This window comes from Cucurbita maxima, unplaced genomic scaffold (genome assembly GCF_002738345.1).
Source record: "Cucurbita maxima cultivar Rimu unplaced genomic scaffold, Cmax_1.0 Cma_Scf00034, whole genome shotgun sequence".
Classification (NCBI taxonomy): domain Eukaryota; kingdom Viridiplantae; phylum Streptophyta; class Magnoliopsida; order Cucurbitales; family Cucurbitaceae; genus Cucurbita; species Cucurbita maxima.
The window spans coordinates 2,250,949-2,273,521 of record NW_019272050.1 but is presented as its reverse complement, the minus strand read 5'-3'; the positions used below and the strand labels follow the sequence as shown (position 1 = coordinate 2,273,521).

At 38.3% G+C, this 22,573-nt stretch overlaps 4 protein-coding genes across 4 annotated transcripts in view; 3 read left to right on the top strand and 1 right to left on the bottom strand.

The window, feature by feature from the left end:
- The first annotated feature begins 266 nt into the window (after positions 1 to 266).
- LOC111467469 (oligopeptide transporter 6) lies at positions 267 to 3,438 on the top strand. Its single transcript, XM_023112378.1, has 6 exons — positions 267 to 896; positions 1,172 to 1,269; positions 1,370 to 1,939; positions 2,025 to 2,283; positions 2,392 to 2,574; positions 2,663 to 3,438. The coding sequence occupies exons 1-6, from the start codon at positions 414 to 416 to the stop codon at positions 3,269 to 3,271; spliced, it is 2,202 nt and encodes a 733-aa protein (XP_022968146.1). The 5' UTR covers positions 267 to 413; the 3' UTR covers positions 3,272 to 3,438.
- Positions 3,439 to 4,384: 946 nt separating this feature from the next.
- On the bottom strand, positions 4,385 to 6,773 carry LOC111467471 (probable pectinesterase/pectinesterase inhibitor 34). The gene is made up of 3 exons (XM_023112380.1): positions 5,787 to 6,773; positions 5,555 to 5,691; positions 4,385 to 5,348 (listed from the first exon to the last, which is right to left on the bottom strand). Exons 1-3 carry the CDS (start codon positions 6,698 to 6,700, stop codon positions 4,648 to 4,650), a joined length of 1,752 nt encoding a protein of 583 aa, XP_022968148.1. The 5' UTR covers positions 6,701 to 6,773; the 3' UTR covers positions 4,385 to 4,647.
- Positions 6,774 to 10,434: 3,661 nt separating this feature from the next.
- The window catches only part of LOC111467467 (histone-lysine N-methyltransferase ATX4-like), an 18,170-nt gene continuing 6,031 nt past the window's right edge, over positions 10,435 to 22,573 (top strand). The window contains exons 1-11 of the mRNA XM_023112371.1: positions 10,435 to 10,447; positions 15,133 to 15,137; positions 18,036 to 19,338; positions 19,457 to 19,512; positions 19,590 to 19,821; positions 21,233 to 21,358; positions 21,490 to 21,558; positions 21,656 to 21,724; positions 21,794 to 21,885; positions 22,056 to 22,148; positions 22,297 to 22,432. Coding sequence (XP_022968139.1) covers positions 18,406 to 19,338; positions 19,457 to 19,512; positions 19,590 to 19,821; positions 21,233 to 21,358; positions 21,490 to 21,558; positions 21,656 to 21,724; positions 21,794 to 21,885; positions 22,056 to 22,148; positions 22,297 to 22,432 — 1,806 coding nt within the window. The 5' untranslated portion in view covers positions 10,435 to 10,447; positions 15,133 to 15,137; positions 18,036 to 18,405. The remainder of the gene's footprint in view (positions 10,448 to 15,132; positions 15,138 to 18,035; positions 19,339 to 19,456; positions 19,513 to 19,589; positions 19,822 to 21,232; positions 21,359 to 21,489; positions 21,559 to 21,655; positions 21,725 to 21,793; positions 21,886 to 22,055; positions 22,149 to 22,296; positions 22,433 to 22,573) is intronic.
- On the top strand, positions 12,966 to 15,969 carry LOC111467478 (putative zinc finger protein CONSTANS-LIKE 11). The gene is made up of 4 exons (XM_023112392.1): positions 12,966 to 13,225; positions 14,218 to 14,715; positions 14,801 to 14,944; positions 15,576 to 15,969. Exons 1-4 carry the CDS (start codon positions 13,121 to 13,123, stop codon positions 15,687 to 15,689), a joined length of 861 nt encoding a protein of 286 aa, XP_022968160.1. The 5' UTR covers positions 12,966 to 13,120; the 3' UTR covers positions 15,690 to 15,969.

Below are 22,573 nucleotides of genomic sequence, written 5' to 3'. Positions count from 1 at the left end.
TTTTTTTTTTTTTTTTTTTTTTTTTTTTTTTTTTTTTTTTTTTTTTTTTTTTTTTTTTGTAGGATAAAAAGATGCTCAATTAATTTTTATTCATTCATAGGTTGTCTAATATTAATATTCAATAAATTTAATAATTATGTATTTATGTATCAGTTTCAGATATTTATATTTAGATTTGAATGATGTAATTTAGGTGCATAAGATTTGAAATTATTTATTTACTTTTTAAATAAGAATAATGAACTGAAACTGATTTGATTCGTTGACCAATTCCGACTCCCATTCCCATTAGAGATTCGAATCTCATTCATAGTCCCACTGATTCAGTTTCCTTATATTCTACGGGTTGTTTTGCAGTTTCCATAAGAAGAAGAACAAGACCCTCTCTCAATCGCCTCCCACTCCACATCACCATGCCCACTAGCGTATCGGAGATCCAGAGCGAAGACCCTCTCTCGGCCGTCGACGATGAGTGCCCGGTTAAGCAGGTGGATATTACTGTCCCCAAAACCGATGACCCCAACTTGCCGGTTCTCACATTCAGAATGTGGGTTCTGGGGGTTGCGGCCTGCGTCATACTCTCCTTTGTCAACCAGTTCTTTTGGTACAGAGCCAACCCATTATCGGTTTCTTCGATTGCCGCGCAGATTGCTGTGGTGCCCCTTGGCCATTTGATGGCCAAGACGCTTCCCACTCGACCCTTTTTCCAAGGCACCCGGTTTGAGTTCACCTTGAATCCTGGACCCTTCAATATAAAGGAGCATGTTCTGATTACCATTTTTGCTAATTCTGGTGCTGGCTCTGTTTATGCCACTCATATCTTGACTGCTGTTAAGCTTCTCTACAAGAGACAGCTTACTTTCATTCCTGCTCTGCTTATTATGCTCACTACTCAGGTCTCTTTCTTTATCCTTGGTTTTCAGTCTCCACACAATGCATGCTCTCCTAACTCATATGATTTATGAATTCTGAATTTGTTAGTAGTTTCTCGAGATTCCCGATTTGAATCGAACAGACATTCCCGTAATTGGTTTGATTGTCTGTTTTGAAAAATGCGTCTTCTATCTTCTCTTAGGGTTTACACTTTTTGTTTTTCATTTTGAAGAGAGTTGCAATGGCTATTCCTTATCTGTATTCTGGTGTTCATAACTTGTATTCCTTGCTATTGTAGATTCTAGGATTTGGCTGGGCTGGACTCTTCAGGAAATATCTGGTTGAGCCTGGGGAGATGTGGTGGCCTTCCAATTTGGTTCAGGTGTCGTTATTTCGGTGATGTCTTATTTTCTAAACCCCTTTTCACTAATTCTGTTCCAGTTGAATGAAGCTATTCATGTATGTTTTCTGACTCGGGGAACTTTGAGATCTGCAGGGCTCTTCATGAGAAGGAAAAGAGGCCCAAACGCGGCACCACTCTTACACAGTTTTTCCTCTTGGCCATGATTTGCAGCTTTGCTTACTATGTTGTTCCTGGCTATCTTCTCCTGATGCTTACCTCTTTCTCTTGGCTCTGTTGGTTTGATTCAAAGTCTCTTTTCCTTCATCAACTGGGTTCTGGCATGAATGGCCTTGGACTCGGCGCATTCGGCATAGATTGGACCACAATTTCATCTTACCTTGGAAGTCCCCTAGCCAGTCCTTGGTTTGCCACTGCCAACATTGCTGTGGGCTTTGTTCTTGTTATGTATGTCATGACACCCCTTACTTACTGGCTCAATGTATATGGGGCAAAGAAATTTCCCATATATTCGAGCGCCCTTTTCATGTCCAATGGTCAAAGATACAATATTTCAAGCATAGTCGATTCTCATTTCCATCTTGATCGAGGAGTTTACCGCACAACTGGACCTGTAAATCTCAGTACCTTCTTTGCAATGACCTATGGTCTTGGATTTGCCACTCTTTCTGCTACAATTGTGCATGTCTTTCTCTTCAATGGAAGGTAAATTCTCGACAAAACTTCAAACTACAGTGTAGGGAAGTGTGTAACCTTGTGTAATTGATAAATGTTCTTTTATTATATGCAGGGAACTGTGGAACCAAAGTAGAAGTGCCTTTGGTGGGAAGAGAAAAATAGACATACACACAAAGCTTATGCGTGCCTACAAACAAGTGCCAACTTGGTGGTTCATCGTCATCCTTGTGCTCAACATTGGACTCTCCATTTTTTCGTGTCAATATTACAATGTCTCGCTTCAATTGCCTTGGTGGGGTGTACTGTTAGCTTGTGTGATTGCCTTCTTCTTCACTCTTCCCATCGGCATCATTGCTGCCACCACAAACCAGGTGAGAGGCATGGAACACCATTCCAAACGACAAATCTCTTTGGTTTCATGAGTTCCTTTCTGAAAACCTTACTCATATTGAATCTAATAATGTCTTTCTTGTTTGCAGGCACCTGGTCTGAACATTATTACAGAATACATCATTGGTTATGCATACCCCGAACGCCCGGTTGCCAACATGTGCTTCAAGGTGTATGGATATATCAGTATGACACAAGCTCTAACCTTTGTGTCCGACTTTAAACTTGGTCACTACATGAAGATTCCACCCAGGACAATGTTCATGGCCCAGGTGAAATTTCTATGACCTTGGGATGAAATTAAACATCAAATATCAAATATGTTGTTGGTGATAATGATTAAACGTTATGGTATGGCAGATTGTTGGAACAATCATAGCCGTGTTTGTATACATTGCAACTGCTTGGTGGCTAATGGGATCGATTCAAGACCTGTGTGATACCAACCTGCTGCCTGAAAACAGCCCCTGGACTTGCCCAATGGACAGAGTGTTCTTCGATGCTTCTGTGATTTGGGGGCTTGTTGGGCCTCGTAGAATCTTCGGGAACCTGGGAGAATATGGAGCTGTGAATTGGTTCTTTTTTGGAGGAGGCATGGCCCCTTTGCTTGTATGGAGTGCGCACAAGATGTTCCCGAAGCAGAGTTGGATTCGGCTGATCCACATGCCTGTCCTGTTGGGCGCAACATCGATGATGCCACCAGCCAGCGCTGTGAACTTCACCAGTTGGTTGATCTGTGGGTTCGTGTTTGGATTTGTGGTTTTCAGATACAAGAGGGAGTGGTGGAAGCGGTACAATTACATCCTGTCGGGGGGGCTGGATGCTGGAACCGCCTTCATGACAATACTCATCTTTCTTACATTGGGATCAAAAAGCATCGACTGGTGGGGGAACAATACTGATGGATGCCCCTTGGCGTCTTGCCCCTCAGCCAAAGGAGTTATGATTCATGGCTGCCCAATATTCTGATCTCTCTCATCTTTCTTCTTAGCTTACCAAAAGTGTGTATCTCTTCTTATTTTCTCGTTACATCATTGCGTCTACTCTCTCTCTGTTGTAAATTTCTTCTCTGTGATTTCCTTTGACGTTTCTTCTACTTTAGGGGTTAAGTAAAATGCACAGTTTTTTTGTTGTCCTAATTATTATTTCTTCTCATATGTGATGTCCATTTTCATTTGCCTTTCAAGTAGCACCACTTTTTGTGTCTTGTTTGTTGTCCTCAGGGGAAGGAAATGGTTTTGGCACATGTACCTAGAAACAAGATATGTATGAGTGGTTGTTGAGGATGGTTGGGAGTCCTCATGGGCTATAATTAAAAGATGAGAAAGACATCTTCAAGTGATGCTTTTCGTATATGTATGTATGTATGAGACATGAACAAGAATGTCCGAGAAAGAGCTGATAAACGAAGATTACTCGCCTGCACGGTGATGTTGCATGGAAGGTTGGTTTGTTGGTAGGGTTTTGTAAGTATTGCATGGATACAATGTGGCACTCACTCAAATATCCAGTGCTACCAAAACCTCCGCATCAATATTTGGGTTTACTTAAAATGCCTACACAAAATAAATATTGGTGTGATGGGTAGAGGAGGAGTTAGGTTGGGGTAAATAAATAAGAAAGCAAGTAGATGCAAATGAAGGGTTTTCAAATGGCCATTTATTGCTTATTTCATTTATTGGCCACCCACACCGTTCCCCGTTGCCCTCACACTCCTCTCTAGTTCTTTTCATTTTCATTTTCAACCGCCACAGCCACCGCCACCGCCACCCCATTATTACTCTTTCCTCCGCAATTTTTTCCCCCAACTTTCCTTTTTTCTTTTTTAACTAACTAATAACAGCTTTATTGTTTTCTTTTTCTTCTCGAGTTTTGAGGTCCAGAATTTATAATATCTGCTTTTTCCATAAAGTCTTATTTATTAAGAGTTAAAGCGATGGTAAACTTGTAATTTCCTCTCCAAAACAGTGGATTATTTTGACTTCCTTTTCTTCTTACAATAATTATTTTTTAATTCAACACATTAATCTAATTCACCGTGGAATTTTAAAATATATAAATAGATTAACATTCTAGTGCCTTATCATATATATATATATATCAAATATTATTCTGTTACAATACAAATAAGAGGGGAAGGAAAAAAAAAAAAGAAAAAAAGAATGAAACATAAATTAATATTCATACATTCACCGTACCAAAAATTATTTTTTTAAAAAAACAACAAAAAATCACTGCTAATTATATAGTATTTTATGCAGACACTTTTTACGTACCTTTTTCCTCCAGCTTCTTGTTCTTCTTCCTTCTTTATTACGCACCTTAGTACAATAGAGGTGCCCAAATTACAGATTTAGCCCTCCCAGGAAGGCAACTCCAGTGGACGGTAGCCACGACGACCCGTAAATGAACTGCGCCACCGTGAACTGACTTGCCTCCACCCTCGACGTTATGACCCGATATCCAGGCCAGGTCACCCTCTGGCCCACTGCCCCACCCGGCCCATAGTTCATATACTCACCGTAATACAAGGTGTCAAGTGCAAACGTGGCGTTCCACTCCAGCCAACCGCGTGGGTGCACGTGGCCCCCAATGTATGACTGCATGTACACAACTCTAGAGTACAGTTTCCAGGGACGACCCAGATACGTTGGGTTGGTGGTAGTTGAGGGCGACGCCAGATCGGGGGTGGCCAAAATCCGGGAAGCGTGGATGGAAATTCCAGTGTTCTGATTGGGATCCTTCCGGTTCTGGGCCGTGATTGTGTTCTTTTGAAGCTCCATCGCCTTTCGGGCGTAAATGCTGCAGTTTTGAAACACCACTGCCGCATTGCCGAAGATGAAATCCACCGTCCCGTAAATGTCGCACTCCCGAAAGAATTGGCGGTTGGAATGGACGTAGAGAGTGTCCTGATATCCGATGACGTTGCACCGGTACACGACGGCGTGGTCGGCGCTGACTCGGAGGGCCACCGCCTGGTGCCGAGCCGGTCCGGCCCAATTCACAAATGTCACGTCCCTCAAAATGATACCGGCGCCGCTGACGGCTGTGACCCCAAAAAATACAACAACATAGAGAAAAGAAACTCAGATGGATGGGTAAAATATTCTTCTATAAACATTTGAGAAGAATAGAATAATGAAATTCCCATGCAATTGAGAGATCATATTAGATTAGGGTTTAGGGTAATTGAACTAAATAAATAAAAATAATTAAGTAAATAGAGAAATGGTTGAAAATAATTTATTTTACCAAACGACGCCGTGTGAAACGTTGTCACGTTGTCAAAGATACTCTTACCGCCCGAAATCACAGTTTTACCCTTCCCATCCCCAACAAACATCAGATTCGTTTTCTTCCTCCCTACCTTCAGGTTTTTCTCTTCATACCTGTACGTAAAAAGGACAAAAAGGGTATTTCCGTAAATTCATCAGGCCAAGTCGTAATTCAAAAATATTAATTGAAGTGTACATCATCTATTTACCTTCCTGCCATCACGTAGATGATCGTCTTTCTGGTACTGAATTCCGGTGCCTTTTTTATCGCTTCGGCGATCGTCTTTACCGTTCCATTCCCGTCCTTCGAAACCACAATATCGGCCTGCAACGCCCCAACCGGCAGCGTCAGCAACCGCCTCTCTCTCCGGCTCATCCACCCGGGGAAGTTACCAGAATCATACTCCTTCTCGGCGGCGTTCATCAAGCGTCGCTTGTTCTGAATCGGCACTCCGGAAAAGTCGTTCCTTACGCTACCGGAAAACAACGCCAGGCAATTGCTCACAAGCTCCGACAAATTGTGGAGTTTGTCGGTCATTTGATCTTTAACATTGCCGCTGAGTTGGGAGAATCCGTCCGTACAGGTGTCTTGATTGGTGAGGGCGGCGCTGAGCCAGGTGATGACGTCATCGGAGGAGGCGAGGGGAGTTGGGCGGCTGTCGGAGGAAGGCGGCGCAAGGGAGTGAAAAGAGCGGGTTAGGGCATGGACGGAATCGTCGAGGAGTTCAAGACAGGCGTCGTAGGCGGAGCGAAGGGGAAGATCCATATGAAGAGAGGAAAGGTGGGAGGATGAGTAGAGGGCTTGATTGAGATGGTGGAGAGTCAAATTGAAGGAAATGTGAACGAGATCCTGTTCGTTGGCGCTCAGAGATCCAGGGAAATCCAGGAGCGAGTCCACACAGAGAGCCGGGAGGCGACTTCGGGCACAGGCCTTGGAAATTGCCCGGGTCGGTTTTCGGGGGAGGTTCGGGTGGGAGGGGGTTCGGAGTCGGAGGAGTGAAGCGGGGGAGGCGGCGGCGGGGAGGATGAGAATGAGAATGAGGGAGAGGAGGGAGAGAAGGAAAAGTGGTCCTCTCATTGGTTTGGCAGCAGGGTGGGTTTCATTGAGGCGGCGACACCCCATTTTGGGAGAGGAGAGAGAGTGATCGGAAATGGTAGAGGAGGAGGTGAGGAAAGAGTGAATTTGAAGGGATAAATATTTCACTCTTTTTTTTTTTTTTTTTTTTTTTTAATTTTATGAGATAAGATAAGATATCCTCGATAATTATATCTTTAGATATTTTATCCTATAATATATATTTTTAAAAAATATAAATTTTTCTATTTATTTTATTTATAAAAAGAAAATGAAGCCATATCTTATACCTATTGGTATAACTTTTTTTAAGTTAGAAAAAGTATTTTTAGCATGAAAGTCAAACTAATTAAACTTTTTTTTTTTTTAATATTTTTATGGTAGAATGTTAAAAGGCAATAAATAAAGAATATTATTTACATAGATGCGGTATTTAGTCAAACAAGTTTGATTACGGATTCAAACGTTGTGATAAGCTTGTCGAGTCAAGAATTTAATAAAGTTTTTAATATATGAAGTGACAATATTGTAGGATGACATCTATTACAAAATTAAAGGAAATGAGACTAGGTTTTGGTTGGAGACTAGAANTTTTTTTTTTTTTTTTTTTTTGGTTTTTCCCATTGGTTTCATACTAATAGAAATCATATATTTTTTTCCCTTTTAACACTCCCAACCATTCATCCCTCTGATCTTACTTTCTTTTGAAGGGTGAAATCGGTAGGTTTGAAATTAAAATAAAAACAAAAAGAAAAAATAGGGCATGAATTAGAATAATAATGCCTCACATGAATGCAGAATTATTGGGAATATGAAATAAATGAGTATCATTATTTACTCATTGCTTAATCAATAATCATTATTATCAATTTTTAAATTTGAAAAGGCTTAGTTATAAATGAATTTGGTCACCTTCATAACAAATTAGAATTTTAGTTCCCAAGATTAGATTACCAAAACGTGCAAGAAGAAGGTTGATTACATTTTATATTCCTATCATTTATTTAGTTTAATGAGAAATAATTATTTATTTGTCTTATAAAAAGAAGTAATTTTGAGGCACCTTCCACCCTCCTTTTATTCCCTACCTCTTTCAGTACTTGATATTCCATCTAAAAAAATATGGTTTTCCTTTGAGAAGAAGAAAGAGAGGATCTTGATTAGTGGTGAATGTGGACTCTATATTATAAAGATAACTATAAAGATTATTATGCCATGGAATGCCCATTTAAATTGTGTAAATTCACCTAAGTCTACATAAATCCATCCAACTTTTGCAAAAGTTGTTTACTTTATGTTCATAAAAATATGGCCAAAATAAAATTTTAAAAAAGGAAGAATATATTTAATTCGAATTTGTTTTAAATGACTTTGGTGTACCATGGTAAATAAATACAAAAAGGAAAGATGATATGCTTCTAAAAAAACATATTATTCCATTTATAAAAAGAAATCACTTAGGAATAAAAGAAATTCGAATTAAATATAATCCCAATTAAGAAAATGTCATTAATTTTATTATTAAATTTGGATCGAGTTCCTAAAAAACTTTATAAATTAGATGATGGTAAAAGTTGTACACGAAGAACTAAAAGAAATGTAAGAAGGATTATGTATATGATAGAATAAGGATATAGGAGATGGTTCCTTACAAAGACAGCAAATTTGAGGGTTTAAACAAAAACATATTGTAAGGGGCATGTTAGGATGGGAAGGAGAGCTACAAATTTGATTAGACATTAATAATGTGCATGTGGTTGGTTGTTTGTTTGTTGTTTGTTTTGGGGGACAAACCCCCAATTTCATTTCTTCTCTTTTTCATTCTTCATCTTCCAATCATATATTTCCCAAACCCTTTTCATTCTTTATCAATGCGTGCCCTATTTTAATGTTTATTAAGAGTAAGAAGGATTAAAATCAGACATTTTGAATACATGGAAGCTAAAGGAAGCCGAGTCACTGGGTCCGAAATCGCTCCGGTCCAAACTACGGAAGTCAATGGCGGTCCTGTCAACGAGTCTCCGTTAAACGGTGCGTTTTGCCGCAAAAATTCGAATTTTAAATAAAACAAAAAATGGATTTGCGGGGAATCGAACCCCGTGCCTACCATGCGAGCTATACCCCCGACGTTGACTACACGTTGCAGTTGTATTATATAATTTATATTTAGAAATACGGGCTAGAAATGGGCTGGGCCCATCATCTTACTCAGCGGGAGGCCCAGAGTTGGAGCGTATCCGGCCTGCGAACATTTCTACGTGACTATCATATATTTCTTTTTCCTGTCCATTTGAAAAAGGCACTTTCTAATGTTCTCTCTCTTTCTTTTTTTCCTTTTAATTCTACAATTCAAATCAGTCCAACTATGGTTGTTTTTAAATTAACATAAAATTTTATAACAAAATCTTGTACAAATACGCTAGAGAACTCATTACCCGACCGTATATCATGTGATAGAACACTTGTTCATTATCGAGTAGCATGTTGCATTTTGTGGTACCATACCTAAAAAGAAGCATATAAAAAAGAAGAAAAAGAATCCTATCCTACACTTTTGGAGCACAAACAAGGGCTTGTTAATATTAACCGGTGAAAAAAAATAAATATTATTATGTTTATATAAATTAATTGTTTATAAAGTTTAGATTTAGAGAGGCTGATGGATAAAATTAGATATGAAGAAAAGGTAAGAAATAAAATAATTGTCCCCCAGCATACCTTATTTTATAGCCGTCAAAAAATAAGATCCATGAGTGATATAATGTGATTAGTTTCATGTTTTTTTAAATCTGACTAATAATTCAAAGAAGGACAGAAAGAAATAAGGGTAAAATAAATATATTTTGTAATGAAACCTCTAATCCCATTTTGGAGTTTACGTAGGATCCATTTCAGTTAATTCTTTCTTGTATCCATTTGAATCACCAAAACGTCACAGGCCTCCAAGACTTGATAATAATATTAAATAATAACAAATAAATGAAGGGTTAATATACTACATACTTTCCCTTAATATTGCTGTTGCTCTTCCCTACAATTCAAAGCTTCCTTTCATTACACTAATAATTCTAACAAATCTTCCTAAAGTACAATCATTTTCTGTGTTTTAATATTTTGAAATAATCAAGTATTTTATTAGGAAGCAGTCCTAGTTCCTAGAAAAGCGAGGAAAGCGTGTGCAGGGTTGACACGTGGAAGGCATAATAATGAATGGGGATGACGAGGTAAACGAGGTGTTTGGGAGAGAGACGAGTTTGTTCCATTCTAGGACAGCTCCTTCTTGTCCCCGCACAGAACACAATTCCAATATCATTTTGGTCAGGAGGACCTTCAGCCTCTGCTTTGCATCCACGTGTGGTTGCGTTTTCAAATGGCAATTAATTACTCCGTTTTTCATCCCCATTCCATTGTGTTGCAATGCCACCTGTTTCTTTTCTTCTTTCCTGTTTTCTTATACCAGATTTATTCCTCTCAAAACCAGAGTTGATTTAGACAAGACACAATGATTAGAGTGGGTTCATTCCATTTTTAAGACTATTAAAGTTGAAAGAAATGTATAATTGACCTATTAAATAGGTCCAAGACCAGAAGAATGAAGGCACACCATCCATCCATCCATCCATCCATGCCCATCTAAATACAAATATGTTAAATTTTATGAACTTTTTTTTTAATAATTAAAAAGAAAAGAATAGGTTGGTTATTATTGAAAATGGAGGATTTAATGCAAAATGGTGATTGATGTATGAGAGTTTGAATGTAAATTTGCCTCTAAAATGTGCAGAGAGAGAGAGAGTGATATTGGATGGTTTAGATTTATAGGCAAATTATTCTCGTGAATCCAACGAAAGGGTGGCCTCTAAGACCTGTAATTTTCAAAATGTGAACATATATATATTCAAACCTTCTCCTCCAACTCTAAATTATCACTTAACCAAAAAAATAAGTAAAAATACAAATGAAGGGCTTGATTTATGGCGAATTGCATTTGGATGCGCACATTTTCTTAAATAGTGAGCAAAAAGTTGATTGATTCTTGCCTTGAAGTTCCAATCATATCATATCAATATCAAACCATTGTACTTAGGCTTACTTTCTATCATTATTATTATTTTATTTTTGTATAATCGTTTTTGCAAAGGGAGGGCTGAAAGCATAGTGGTGGGGAAATATGTTTGTATTTAGTTCACTATATGAAAAAAAATACAAATTTAGTTCACTATATAGAGTTGATGGAATATTAATATGATTAACACCCAGTTGTGTTATTATGCTATCTTTAAATACATGGTTTGCCAATTTGGGTACCACCAACCCTAATCAACTATCTCCTTGGTCACATTATAATAAAATAGTGTTATTTAATTATTAAAAAGATGATAAAAAAAGTTGCATGGAAAAAGGGAAAGAATTTGATAAAGAGTTGGCTAAGTGTAAAGAGGGTAAACACATCACAGACATGATTCCAGTAACAACCAAGAGCAGCAGCAGCAGCAGCAGCTTCAGGACAGAGGTTTTTGACAATGAACCCCACTAACCACTTTTTTTTTTTTTTTTTTAATTATTCCATGTCAACTTCTAAAATAAATAAATATATACTTGAATGAATTGGTGTAAGAAAAGACGAGCACTATGAATCCATCACATCCCACCTGTTTCTTCTTTTCATTAATTCAATCTTTTCAAAAAAAAAAAAAAAAAAACTAATTAATTGCCTTTTTGTTTTTTTTTTTATTTTACTCAACTTAAAATATTGGCATTTGTTTATTATCAGAACACAACCCATCCAAGACTTGGAAATTAAAAATACTCGTTTTTAATTTAAATATTAATTCTTCTTTTATTTAAGGGAAAGTCAACCTCTCAATGCCGACTAATTTTTCAGCGCCCAAAATTACTTTTTAAAAAAAGAAACCGAGAGAGAGAAAAGAACATATTCGAAGATTTAAAAGAAAAAAAAAAACATGAAATGTCAAGGACATGCGTACAGTAGTAGTAGATGTTGTAGTACTTTTGGCATTGAATTTAAAATTGAAACTTAATTATTTATTTATTTATTTATTTATTTTATTTGGTTTCCGAATATGGGAATTTCAAGGTTTTCCATTTCTTTCTTCTTCTTTTTTTTTGGTATTGCCCCAAAACCAAAAAGAATTTCACCTTTTCACACCACTCTTTCTTGTTGCCTGTTAAGCATTTTGAATTTAACCCTTTTTCACTTTTTCATTTTCTTTATTATTCTCATTCTAATCCTCATTAATATTTTATTTTATTTTATTTTCCACCATTTCTATCTTTTAGTGGGCATCGCCGTATTTCGGGTTTCAGTTTCTTCCATCGCTTTTTCTTTCTCAAAATCAAAATTCCATCACCCACCCACCCACTACTCAAACGGAAGTTGTATTTTGTTGATATAAGTAGCACCTCTTGATCCATTTATTAACCACAGTTGATGTAATCAACTTTGCACGTTAAATTATTCTCCTTTTGCTCCTCTTTCATTTTTGTTGGTGCATTTCCTTTTCTTTTGTTTTGGCCTTTTCCATGGCACAAAAAATAGTAAGATCTTATCTTAATTATTGATTCTTATGTCCCAAACCATATTATAAACCAAATAATTTTGCCATCTTTTTTATATTGTCCACGTTGTTTCTTTTAATATGGAGACACCAAAATCTTTTATGGGGTTGTTGAATACTTATGAGTTATAAGAAGAAAGGCATGATATTCCCAAATGCCCATCCCAAGGACCTTTCACTGCTAATTATCAATCTAGCTACCATCAAACTATACCAAACCTTCCATTTCTAGAAAGCTTCTGTCCCTAAATTATTCATTTTGTCTACCTTTCTTAAAGGATGCCAAAAATTAAACACACCCGGGCTATCTTACCGCGCGTGAATATATTACTATTGGACCCATATTCCTTTGGCTGTCCACAACTCACCTTCATCTGCTTCCAACAAAGTTAACACACGTATTATCCAATCTATACATTATAATTTAAACAATATATGTAAAAAAAAAATTTAATTGTTGGGGATTAATAAAATAAATTGAATAAATTAGCAAAACGTCGGTTCTTGTAGAGGTCTGACTTTTTTAGGGGGGGAAAAAACAAAATAATTCTGCGAACCTCGAATACCATTGAAAAATACAAATCATTTTTAGTTTTATGCAATTAAAAAAAAATATTAAAAAATTGAGGTATTTTACTTGTTTTGTCGTTATGTGTGTTGTGGGGAAACCTGATTACATCATATACTTATATGGGTGCTTTCAATTCAGTCATCAAATTAACTTCTCACTATAAATTCCTCAGTTTCTCACCTCCAAAACAAACCCATCAACACCCTTTTCTTTCTCTTCGTTTCGGCTGCTCTGTTTTTTGCTACTCTGCTTCTCTTCTCAACATTTGCTGCCATTTTCTTCAACTTTAAGGGATTTCGATTTCATTGGGCACTCAAGATGTTCGAGGATATTGGGGTTTTCTTTCCTCACTTTCAGAACTTCTCCCAGGTCCACCAGCTCGAGGAGTTTTGCAAAACCCACCAGCCATGTTCTTCTCCAACGGTACTACTACTTTCCTCCATCTCTCTGTTTTTTCTTATTGCTGTTTCTGGGTTATTCTGCTTCGCATTTTCTTTGCACTGTTTCAAGCTGATTTGCTCCGGAATTTCACATTTCGATCTTGGGTGTTCTTCATTTTGAACTTTGAAGCTTTAATTTCTCTCCTTTTTGCTTAAGGGAAGATATAAGCTTATAATGAACCTGAGTTTGTATGGAAACTGGGTTCCATGGCAATTTTTGTGTTGATTTGGATAACGGGAAAGAAGATGGAGGGGAATTTTGGTAGACGTGTGTTGGTAAGTGGTACATGGCGATATTAGTGGAATGGATGTGAAAACAAAGCCGATAAAGGAATTCTTTCTTTTATCACTTTTTCTTTTCGTCAACAAACACTTTGTAATCACAATATTGCTGTGCTGCTTTTCATGCTGGATGTCAAAAATTATTTGTAGAAATAGGAAGGAATATAATGGGCTTAAACTCTTCTTTTTCAGTTTTGGGGTTTCGTGTTCTACAGGCCTTCTTCCATTCCTTTTTTTCCCTTCTTTTCTTGTCTCATTCTGTTAGGTAGACTTCACTTGCTCTCCTACTGTTTGTGAAAATGCTCGTGACAGAACAAAATCTCCACCTTCGTTATTTTGCAACCACTTCCATTTGGAACAAGAAGGCTCCACAGAAAGTAAAGGAAAAAAAGGGAAATTCAGCCTGAAAAGTGCGCTCTGGATCCTCTCTGGCTGGCTAAAAGTGCGGAATCTGATTGTGGAAAAAGAAACTAAGGATGCCTTTGGACCTTTAACGACACCTCTTAAACCTACTCCAATTAGCTCCACCATTTTTCCTATTGTTGCCCTAAATGCTTAACTTATCACTTCTATTTCCTTTCCCTTTTTGCCTGAAACTTAACCGAACTGACTTTCAAATACCATGGTTTCTGATAGTTTTTTGGTTGCATCGCCATAGCTTAAATTTATGAGCATGTTTCAAATATAATGCAGATATCCACAATCTGTGAATATGACATGGGTGGGGAAGGAGATCTGTTTGAAGCCCCACAACCACAACCATTTGTTGAAGACACTTTCATAGGTCTTCATCCTGTGATGGCAGCCATTTCAATGATGTCTTGTGCTGAAGAAGTCATCTCTCCTGAAGGACTAAAAGTTGCAGACTTTCAATCGCTTCAAAATGACCAGCTGCTAAATGAGGTATATTATGAGTGTGAAAAGGATCTCTTGGAAAAAGCTGCATTAGAAAGGCCACTGCCTGAATCCCTGAACATTGATATTCCAGTACTGTACCCAGAAGAAAATCAAATTCCGGAAAACAAGCCACTCCCTGATGTCTCGATCCAGAAAAGTACCAGCTCGGGGGGGTTAAGCTCAATGGATTTGTTGAAAGAACCTACCATCAAGCCAAGTTTAATAGATTTCCCTGGCATGGATTTCAGTTCTGTTTATGGGATGAGGAGAGCATTTAGTGAAGGAGATATAAAGGTAAGACATGTTACAACAATGGTCAGTTGTTTCTAGGCTTTGGACTTGATAGATCTTTAATTTTTTGTTTTTTTTTTGGCGGCAGACACTCGGCAATGACAAGATAGGCATGATCCATTCTTCCTTCCAACGACCCTCGTTCAGCAATTGTATCAACGAGGAACGCCTAGAAAAGCTTTACCGATACAGGAACAAGAAGACAAAGAGGAATTTTGGGAGAAAGATCAAGGTAAAAAGAAAACAGAATGTTACGTTTCATTTCAAATCATCAGAAACTTATCATAGCCCTTTGAGGAACTCCCACGGTAGGGCTGTATGCATGTAATCCACGGCCCAAGCCCCCCGTTAGTAGATATTGTCTTCTTTGGGCCTCTCCTTTTAGGTTTTCTTTAAGGTTTTTAAAACGCGTATGCTAAGGAGAGGTTTCCACATCCTTATCAAGAATGTTTCGTTCTCCTTCCCAACCGACGTGGGATTTCACAATCCACCCTCCTTCTGCCCAGCGTTCTCGCTGACACTCGTTCCACTCCCTTCGTATCCACCTCCTTTTGGGGCCTAGCCTTCTCATTGGCACACACCGCCTCGTGTCCACCTCCCTTCGAGGCTTAACCTCCTTGTTGGCACATTGTCGGCGTCTGACTTTGATACCATTTGTAACGGCCCAAGCCCACCACTAGCAAATATTGTTCTCTTTGGGCTTTCCCTCCAGATTTTTAAAACGCATCTGCGAGGGAGAAGTTTCCACACCCTCCCCACCCTCCCCATAGTGGTGGGATCTTACGCCACATATTCTTGCATATACAGTTTCTAATCTTGGTGAATTGTTGTTCATAAATTTCATTGTATGGTCTGGTTTTCAGTATGCTTGTAGGAAGGCTCTTGCAGACAGTCAACCTAGGATCCGTGGAAGGTTTGCGAAGACGGACGAAACTGAAGTCAAGGGCAGTAGCTCACTCTCAATGCTGTTTCTATGAGAAAATAAGAATGAAAAGCAATATAGGCATGAGAAGCTTGTTCTGAAGATGAGGTGGGAGAGTTGAGCAGAAGCCATAGAGTTTATGTTTGTGGAAAGTTCAGATTGAATCTCACTCAATAAAATCCACAAACCAAGAAGGCTGTAGGGTATTTTGTCATATTATGATTTGTATTACTATCTTTTGTACACTAAAATGGTTGCCTACATTTGTATATATATATATATATTATCCGTTGAATAAAATAGGAAATAAAAGTTCTTTGTTTATTAAGTTTGTACGAGATGGGCGTGCTGTGCTGTTCGGCTGATAGAGCTAAGCCTACTTTGTCAAATATATCTTCAACCAAGAGTCTTCAAACAATTAACCTGACCTTAGGATAGATTTTTTGAAATCCCAGTAATTTGTGGAGAAACAATTAACCTGACCTTAGGATAGATTTTTTGAAATCCCAGTAATTTGTGGAGGAGAAGGAATGTAAACGCATTTTATAACCCTCAAGGAAAAGTCCAATCCACTTACAGAGATGGACTTAGACTGTTATAAATAGTATCAGAGCCAGACATCGAATGATGTGTCGAGAAAATTGAGCCCCGAAGGAGGTGGACATGAGACGGTATGTCAGCAAGGATGCTGGGCCCCGATAGGGGGTAGACTGAAGGGTCTCACATTGATTGGAGAAAGGAACAAGTTACAATGAGAATGTTGGATTCCAAAGGGGTAGATAGTGAGATCTAACATCGGTAGGAGAACAAAGCATTTTGATAAAGGTGTGAAAATCTTTTCTTAGCAGACACGTTTTTAGAATGAAGTTAAAAAGAGAAGTCCGAAAAAGAAAATCTATAGAGAACAATATTTTTAAAAGTAGATTTCAGCCATTACATGTTTAGGGAATTTTATGGGTTGAGTCCATTCAACTTACTGGACCCAAGACCCGAACCAACTCAATTGGGTTTTGCCTACCTCAACTTAATTTTCAATTCAACTCAATCCAACCCAACTTGAGTATTGTTTTTTTTCAAGCACTCCTAAAGAAAGTAATGAAATGCATTGATTGGGGTTTAGTGTAACGATTCAATCATTTAACAACTTCTTTTTGTAATCGATAGTTGAAAGGTAATTGACATGCATTATTGACTAACTCCTTCCTGGATGTCGGAGATGATTAGAAACTTATTTGGAGTTCTCGACATTATTGTATTTAAATGAATTCCTTTTGTTGTCCTAAGCAGATGACATAAAAACTGGAGATTGGTCCAAATGGTAACAGTCCAGGACCAGACAAAGCATAAAGAATTGTGATGTCAGGCTCCATATCTCCCCCCCTGCTTCCTTACTTCCCAGTTCTTGCTTCCTTTCTGAAGCTAGGAGACAATCACTACACTTCTTTCATCTTCTTCGAATGCTGTGTACCACTCCGTGTGACTCCATGTTTGTTCACAGCTATCAGTTTCAAACCAAAAGCAAATACTTCTGTTGTTCAAGCCCTCTTTCTTCATTAACTCATATCCTTGCTTTCAAACGAAATACGAATTTGTGGGAAGGAAACGAAAGGGATTCTCCTTTCATCTTCTTGTTCCCTTCGAAGGGTCTCTGGATTTTCAAGAAAAATACAAAACTACACAAAAACAAGAAGACACCGAAACCATTGAGTGAAGTGAAGGTTCATGTGATGTGTTCTTATTTTTCATTCTTACTTCACGTGATCCGACATCGACATTGGAACTAAGGTTGTTGTTTCACAGAAAGAAGCAGAAAGAAAGAAGCAGAAAGAAAGAAGCAGAAAGAAAGAAGCAGAAAGAAAGAAGCAGAAAGAAAGAAGCAGAAAGAAAGAAGCAGGGGCACGCAAATTTAACCTCCTTGCTTCAATTGTTTTTAGCAAATTATCATCTTCAAAACAGGGGCACACAAAGAAGCAATTTTTACTGATTTTTTTCCCCAATGGAGGGTCAACTCCATCAAAGGGTTTAATAAACTCAAAAGACGAGAATACACACTCTCTCCCTTACACTCCACATTCTGCGTTGAACCAAAAACGAAGTGTAAATAATGGTGGTTCAAAGACTGTAAGAGAAGTGAAGAAAAGGAAAAGGAAAAGGGCAATGGCTGAGGCAGAGGGCAACCCCTTCACCCCAAATTGCAAAATTTGAAACCAAACCAACGCCGATCCCTATTTCTCTCTCCTCTCATATGGATTGTGTTGTTTTTCTGGCTCCAAAACCATTATATTTGACAACCCAAAAAGAAACAGAGGATAATTTATTTTCGATTGGAATGAGTAATTATTATTAAATATTACCTCTCTTTCTCTCTCCCCTTCTGCCTTCTATGCTCTGACCCAGTTAGAGAGAGAGAGAGAGAGAGAGAGAGAGAGAGAGAGAGGGAGTTTCCTTCCCTTCCCTTCCCTTCGAACAGATCCCTATTCATTCAGCCTCTGGGAATTCGATTGCTTCGTTTCTTTTCTCTCTTCGCGAACAGCCCAATTTCCCTCCTTTGATTTTGGTGTCGGATTTTCGTTTCCCTTTCCCCCGTCCTTTTCGAGTGCTATTTCACTGTTCAATTGTTTTTCCATTGCTCTGTTCTCGCCCCAATTTGAGGGGGGAAGGGTTTTATGTGAATTTCGCGACTTGGGTTTTTACTCTTAAATGTAAACCTCCAATTTGCATTAAGGGGTTGCAGTTTTATGAACTGAAATTTTGTTTATCATTCGGACAAAATGATAATCAAACGCAATCTCAAATCCCAAATGCCGAATCTCAAACGGTGTAAACTCGCCGACTCGCTTGGTGAAGACGACGAGACTTCCGCCGCCAGGAAGAAGAGAAAGCTAAATGGTTATTACCCACTTCATCTTCTCGGCGAGGTTGCCGCTGGAATAATCCCTCTGAATCTTCACCACATTCTCGGCACCAACAACAAGGGGATTTCGCCGTTGTGGGCTACCCAGATATCTTGTTCCGCCATGGAAATGGAGTCCAAGTCGAACAGCCGAGAATCATTAGCAAGGGAAGCTACGAAACGGCCGGCCGAGGTCCCACGACCGCCCCTCGTGAGAACTTCGAGAGGACGGGTTCAGGTTCTTCCTTCTCGATTCAACGATTCTGTTATCGAGAATTGGAAGAAAGACAGCAAGACTTGCTTGCGCGATTACACTTTCGATGAGGAATTCAAGTGTAAGAAGGAGAAATTCAGTTTCAAAACTCCTAGAATTTGTAATGGGACCGCCAAGAAATTACAGAACGGTGAGAAATTGGGACTCAAGTTCGTGAAGTGCCCAGCATTTTGTGAAGAGGAGGAAGATGAACAAGCGGGTATGGAGTTCAAGAATTTCGATTTCAGGAAGTATTCGAGCTCTCGTAGTTCACTAACTTCCGTACACGAGACTGTTGTTGAAGATGAGAAGTTCCCAGTTGATGTAGTTGGTGAAGATGCAAGTCCAAAGGAGACTAAACCCAAGGATGGTTTGTACGGACCTGAAGACTTCTATTCAGGTGATATTGTATGGGCGAAGACAGGGAGGAAAGAGCCATTTTGGCCTGCCATTGTCATCGATCCTATAACTCAGGCACCTGAACTAGTTTTGAGAGCTTGTGTTGCAGATGCAGCTTGCATTATGTTCTTCGGATATTCAGGGAACGAAAATCAAAGGGTATGGCTATAACTATTTACAAGTTTTCTTTTAATTGAAACCACCGTTATAGTCTCTTTGTTTCTATTTATAGAAGAATGTGACTCTGTTTTGTGAAAATTTCAATGATCATGAGCAGGATTATGCATGGGTGAGGCGAGGGATGATCTTTCCATTTATGGATTTTGTAGACAGGTATAGGTCTTCAGTTACTGTTTACAACATTTCGTATGAACTGAACTCCATACTCAGTCAAATTTTTCATGCTCTAGGTTCCAAGGACAGCCAGAATTGGATAGATTCAAACCTAACGAGTTCCAGATTGCAATAGAGGAAGCATTTCTTGCAGAACGTGGTTTTACAGAGAAATTGATTGCAGATATTAATATGGCAGCTGGAAATACGATTGCTGAAGAATTCCTTTTCCGAGGGACTCAGGAAGCTACTGGTTCTAACCAGGATCCTGATTGCCACTCTCCTCCTAAGTGGACTAGCTGGATTAAGGTACTGCTATTTTATTTTCTTTCATTTACCGCGTTCTTTCCTTTTTTATTAACAAGAAACATCCGATGTATTATTAATAAAAAGAAGGAATCAGATAGGGGCTGGGGGTAAGAAACCCCCGCCCGGCAGAATACTCCATTAAATGTTTGTGTTAACTTCGGATCTTCTCTTAAGCTCTACAGTTTGGCTGATTGATTTCTGGCGTAATGCTTCTGTTTCATATATGTGCATCGTGAAGTAGGTTTAGAGAGTGTAGAGAGGAACCGATACAAAACTTGCATTTTTTATTTATAAATTTTCGAAAGGCGGATACTTCATTTATGTAATAATACTCTGTTTTCAAGCGTGAGAAAAGATGCAACCTTGAAGAAGAACGTAAATGTTATGAAAAATCTATTTAGCAGTTTGTTCTGTAGTCTTCCATGAAACTAGATCCATCATGAGAGACCGAACATATTAAGCAACGATGCAAGCACAGTTTTTTTGCTTTTTTTTTAATGGGGGGTGCGAGGAGACAGAGAAGGAAAGATAACCCAATTTCCAGAGGAGGTTGGTAGCCCAAAAGATGTCATCTTCGTGGAAAGCAAGAGAGTAAGGTATAGAAGTAGAAGAGCTAGCTGATCAAAATTCTTGAGTGATACTTGTTTGTCCCTTTCAAGCAAATTGGGTGATCTTTCTTTGGCTTTCTAGCTGTTTTAGGAATTTGGTGAGCTCTTTTGTCATGCATAAATTCTTCAGAGAATTTAGGAGGGACCAGCAGGCTGTGCCTTCCCTCAATATGTGAAGGTCTGGAGTAGCTTTTTGTGGAAATAATCTCTAGTAAAAGCCCGGATGCTTTGATCTAATTAGGTTTAATCCATCCTTTGGAAAATTTGGGAAGATTGTTGTAATAGCCCAAGCCCACCGCTAGCAGATATGGTCCTTTTTGGGCTTTCCCTTCCAGGCTTCCCCTCAAGGTTTTAAAACACGTCTGTTAGAGAGTGGTTTTCACACCCTTATAAAGAATGCTTCATTTCCCTCTCTAACCAATGTGGGATCTTACAATTGTAATCTTTCCCGGAGTAAACAAGGACTATAGTTTTGTTTGGATAACATTGTTTTGGCTTCCACTAATTGAAGTTGTCTTCATCGAAGTTTTTGTAATTATGATTGTCTTTTGGTTGTTGTTGATTGGAGGAATTTTTAGCAGGTCTTTTGGCTTTTGTAGGCGTCTAGCCACTCCTTTTTCATTTGTTCTATGAAAGATATATTCTATTTGCAAGTTTCGATAAATTTGTGAAGCAATATAATATATTTTTGTATGTACTTTGTCTGCCAGTAGTTTAAGAAATTGACCTTCTTTCCTTTGGTGATTGAATAAATGAGTTTGCTCCCCACCGTTGTACTTCAACAAGTCGATTACTATACGCAGGAAATATATGCAAAGAAAGATGGACGGCATTGTGAGGGTTGTGGCCAAACACTTCCTGTAAAATTGGTGAAGAAAATGAAGGCTTCACCTCCTGGCAGTCAATTTTTATGTAAATCATGCACAAGGGTATGTATAACATGCCTTCCTTGGAAGAATTTCTTTTGACTTTAACTTTCTACCGGCAATATTGCTATTAAATTCAAATCTATACCATGTGGTTTCTTCGTGCTAAAATTAAAATTTACCATTTTCTTCAGTTAACGAATTCAAAACATTATTGCGGCATATGCAGAAAGATTTGGAATCATTCAGATAGTGGTAGTTGGGTACGTGAACATGCTAGCGAACTATGGTTTTGACTTTTATCATTGTTCTTAAAGATGAAGGCAATTTTTGTTTCTCCCAAACCCTGTATGTGAATAGGTTCGTTGTGATGGTTGTAAAGTATGGGTGCATGCAGCGTGTGACAAAATTTCAAGCAACCTGTTCAAGGTTTGTTCATCATGCTGTTTCTCTCTCTCTCTCTCTCTTCCCTCATCTAAGTAACTTTTGTTCTTTCAGGATCTTGGAAGTACTGATTATTTCTGCCCTACATGCAAAGTAAAGTTTGATTTTGAGCTATCAGATTCCGAAAAATCACGACCCAAAGTCAAGTAATTCAGCTTAGCATTTATTTTTCTTTTCTTTTCTTTTCTTTTTGTAAGTTATCTTTTGGTTATATTGTTACTTGGTTCAACTATTTTACTTTGTATTAGTTCAGTAATACTGAAGTAGATAGGTTCTGCTATTAATAACTTCTGATGATTGTTAGTTTTGCTTATAGAGGGAACACGGATAATGAACGAACGGTTCATTCTAACAAAGTTAATGTGCTCTGCAATGGTGTGGAAGGCACTTATTTTCCAAGCCTTCACTTGTAAGCTTATATTGACTCAATTTAGTCCTTCCTTTTGTTATGTTCCCCCCCTTTTTTCTTCTACTTTTTTCAGTGCGGTTGGGGGTTAAGAAGGTGAGGTATATTGTTAATGCTGTTGATGCTAGTTCACTTTTGTGTTTCTTTGCAGAGTTGTATGCAAGTGTGGTTCTTGCGGGACAGAAAAACAAGCACTTAGTGAGTGGGAACGGCATACTGGATCTAAGTCGAGGAATTGGAAGACCAGTGTGAGGGTGAAGGGTTCCATGCTGCCCCTAGAACAATGGGTAAGTGCCACTCTTCATTTCATTCATGCATATTGCTTATGGCCTCTCTTATGATTTTCAGGGGACCATAGTCTTCTAAATAACAAATTCATACCAGTACAGTTGAAAGAATAATTGTATGAAAATCTTTTTTTTTTTTTT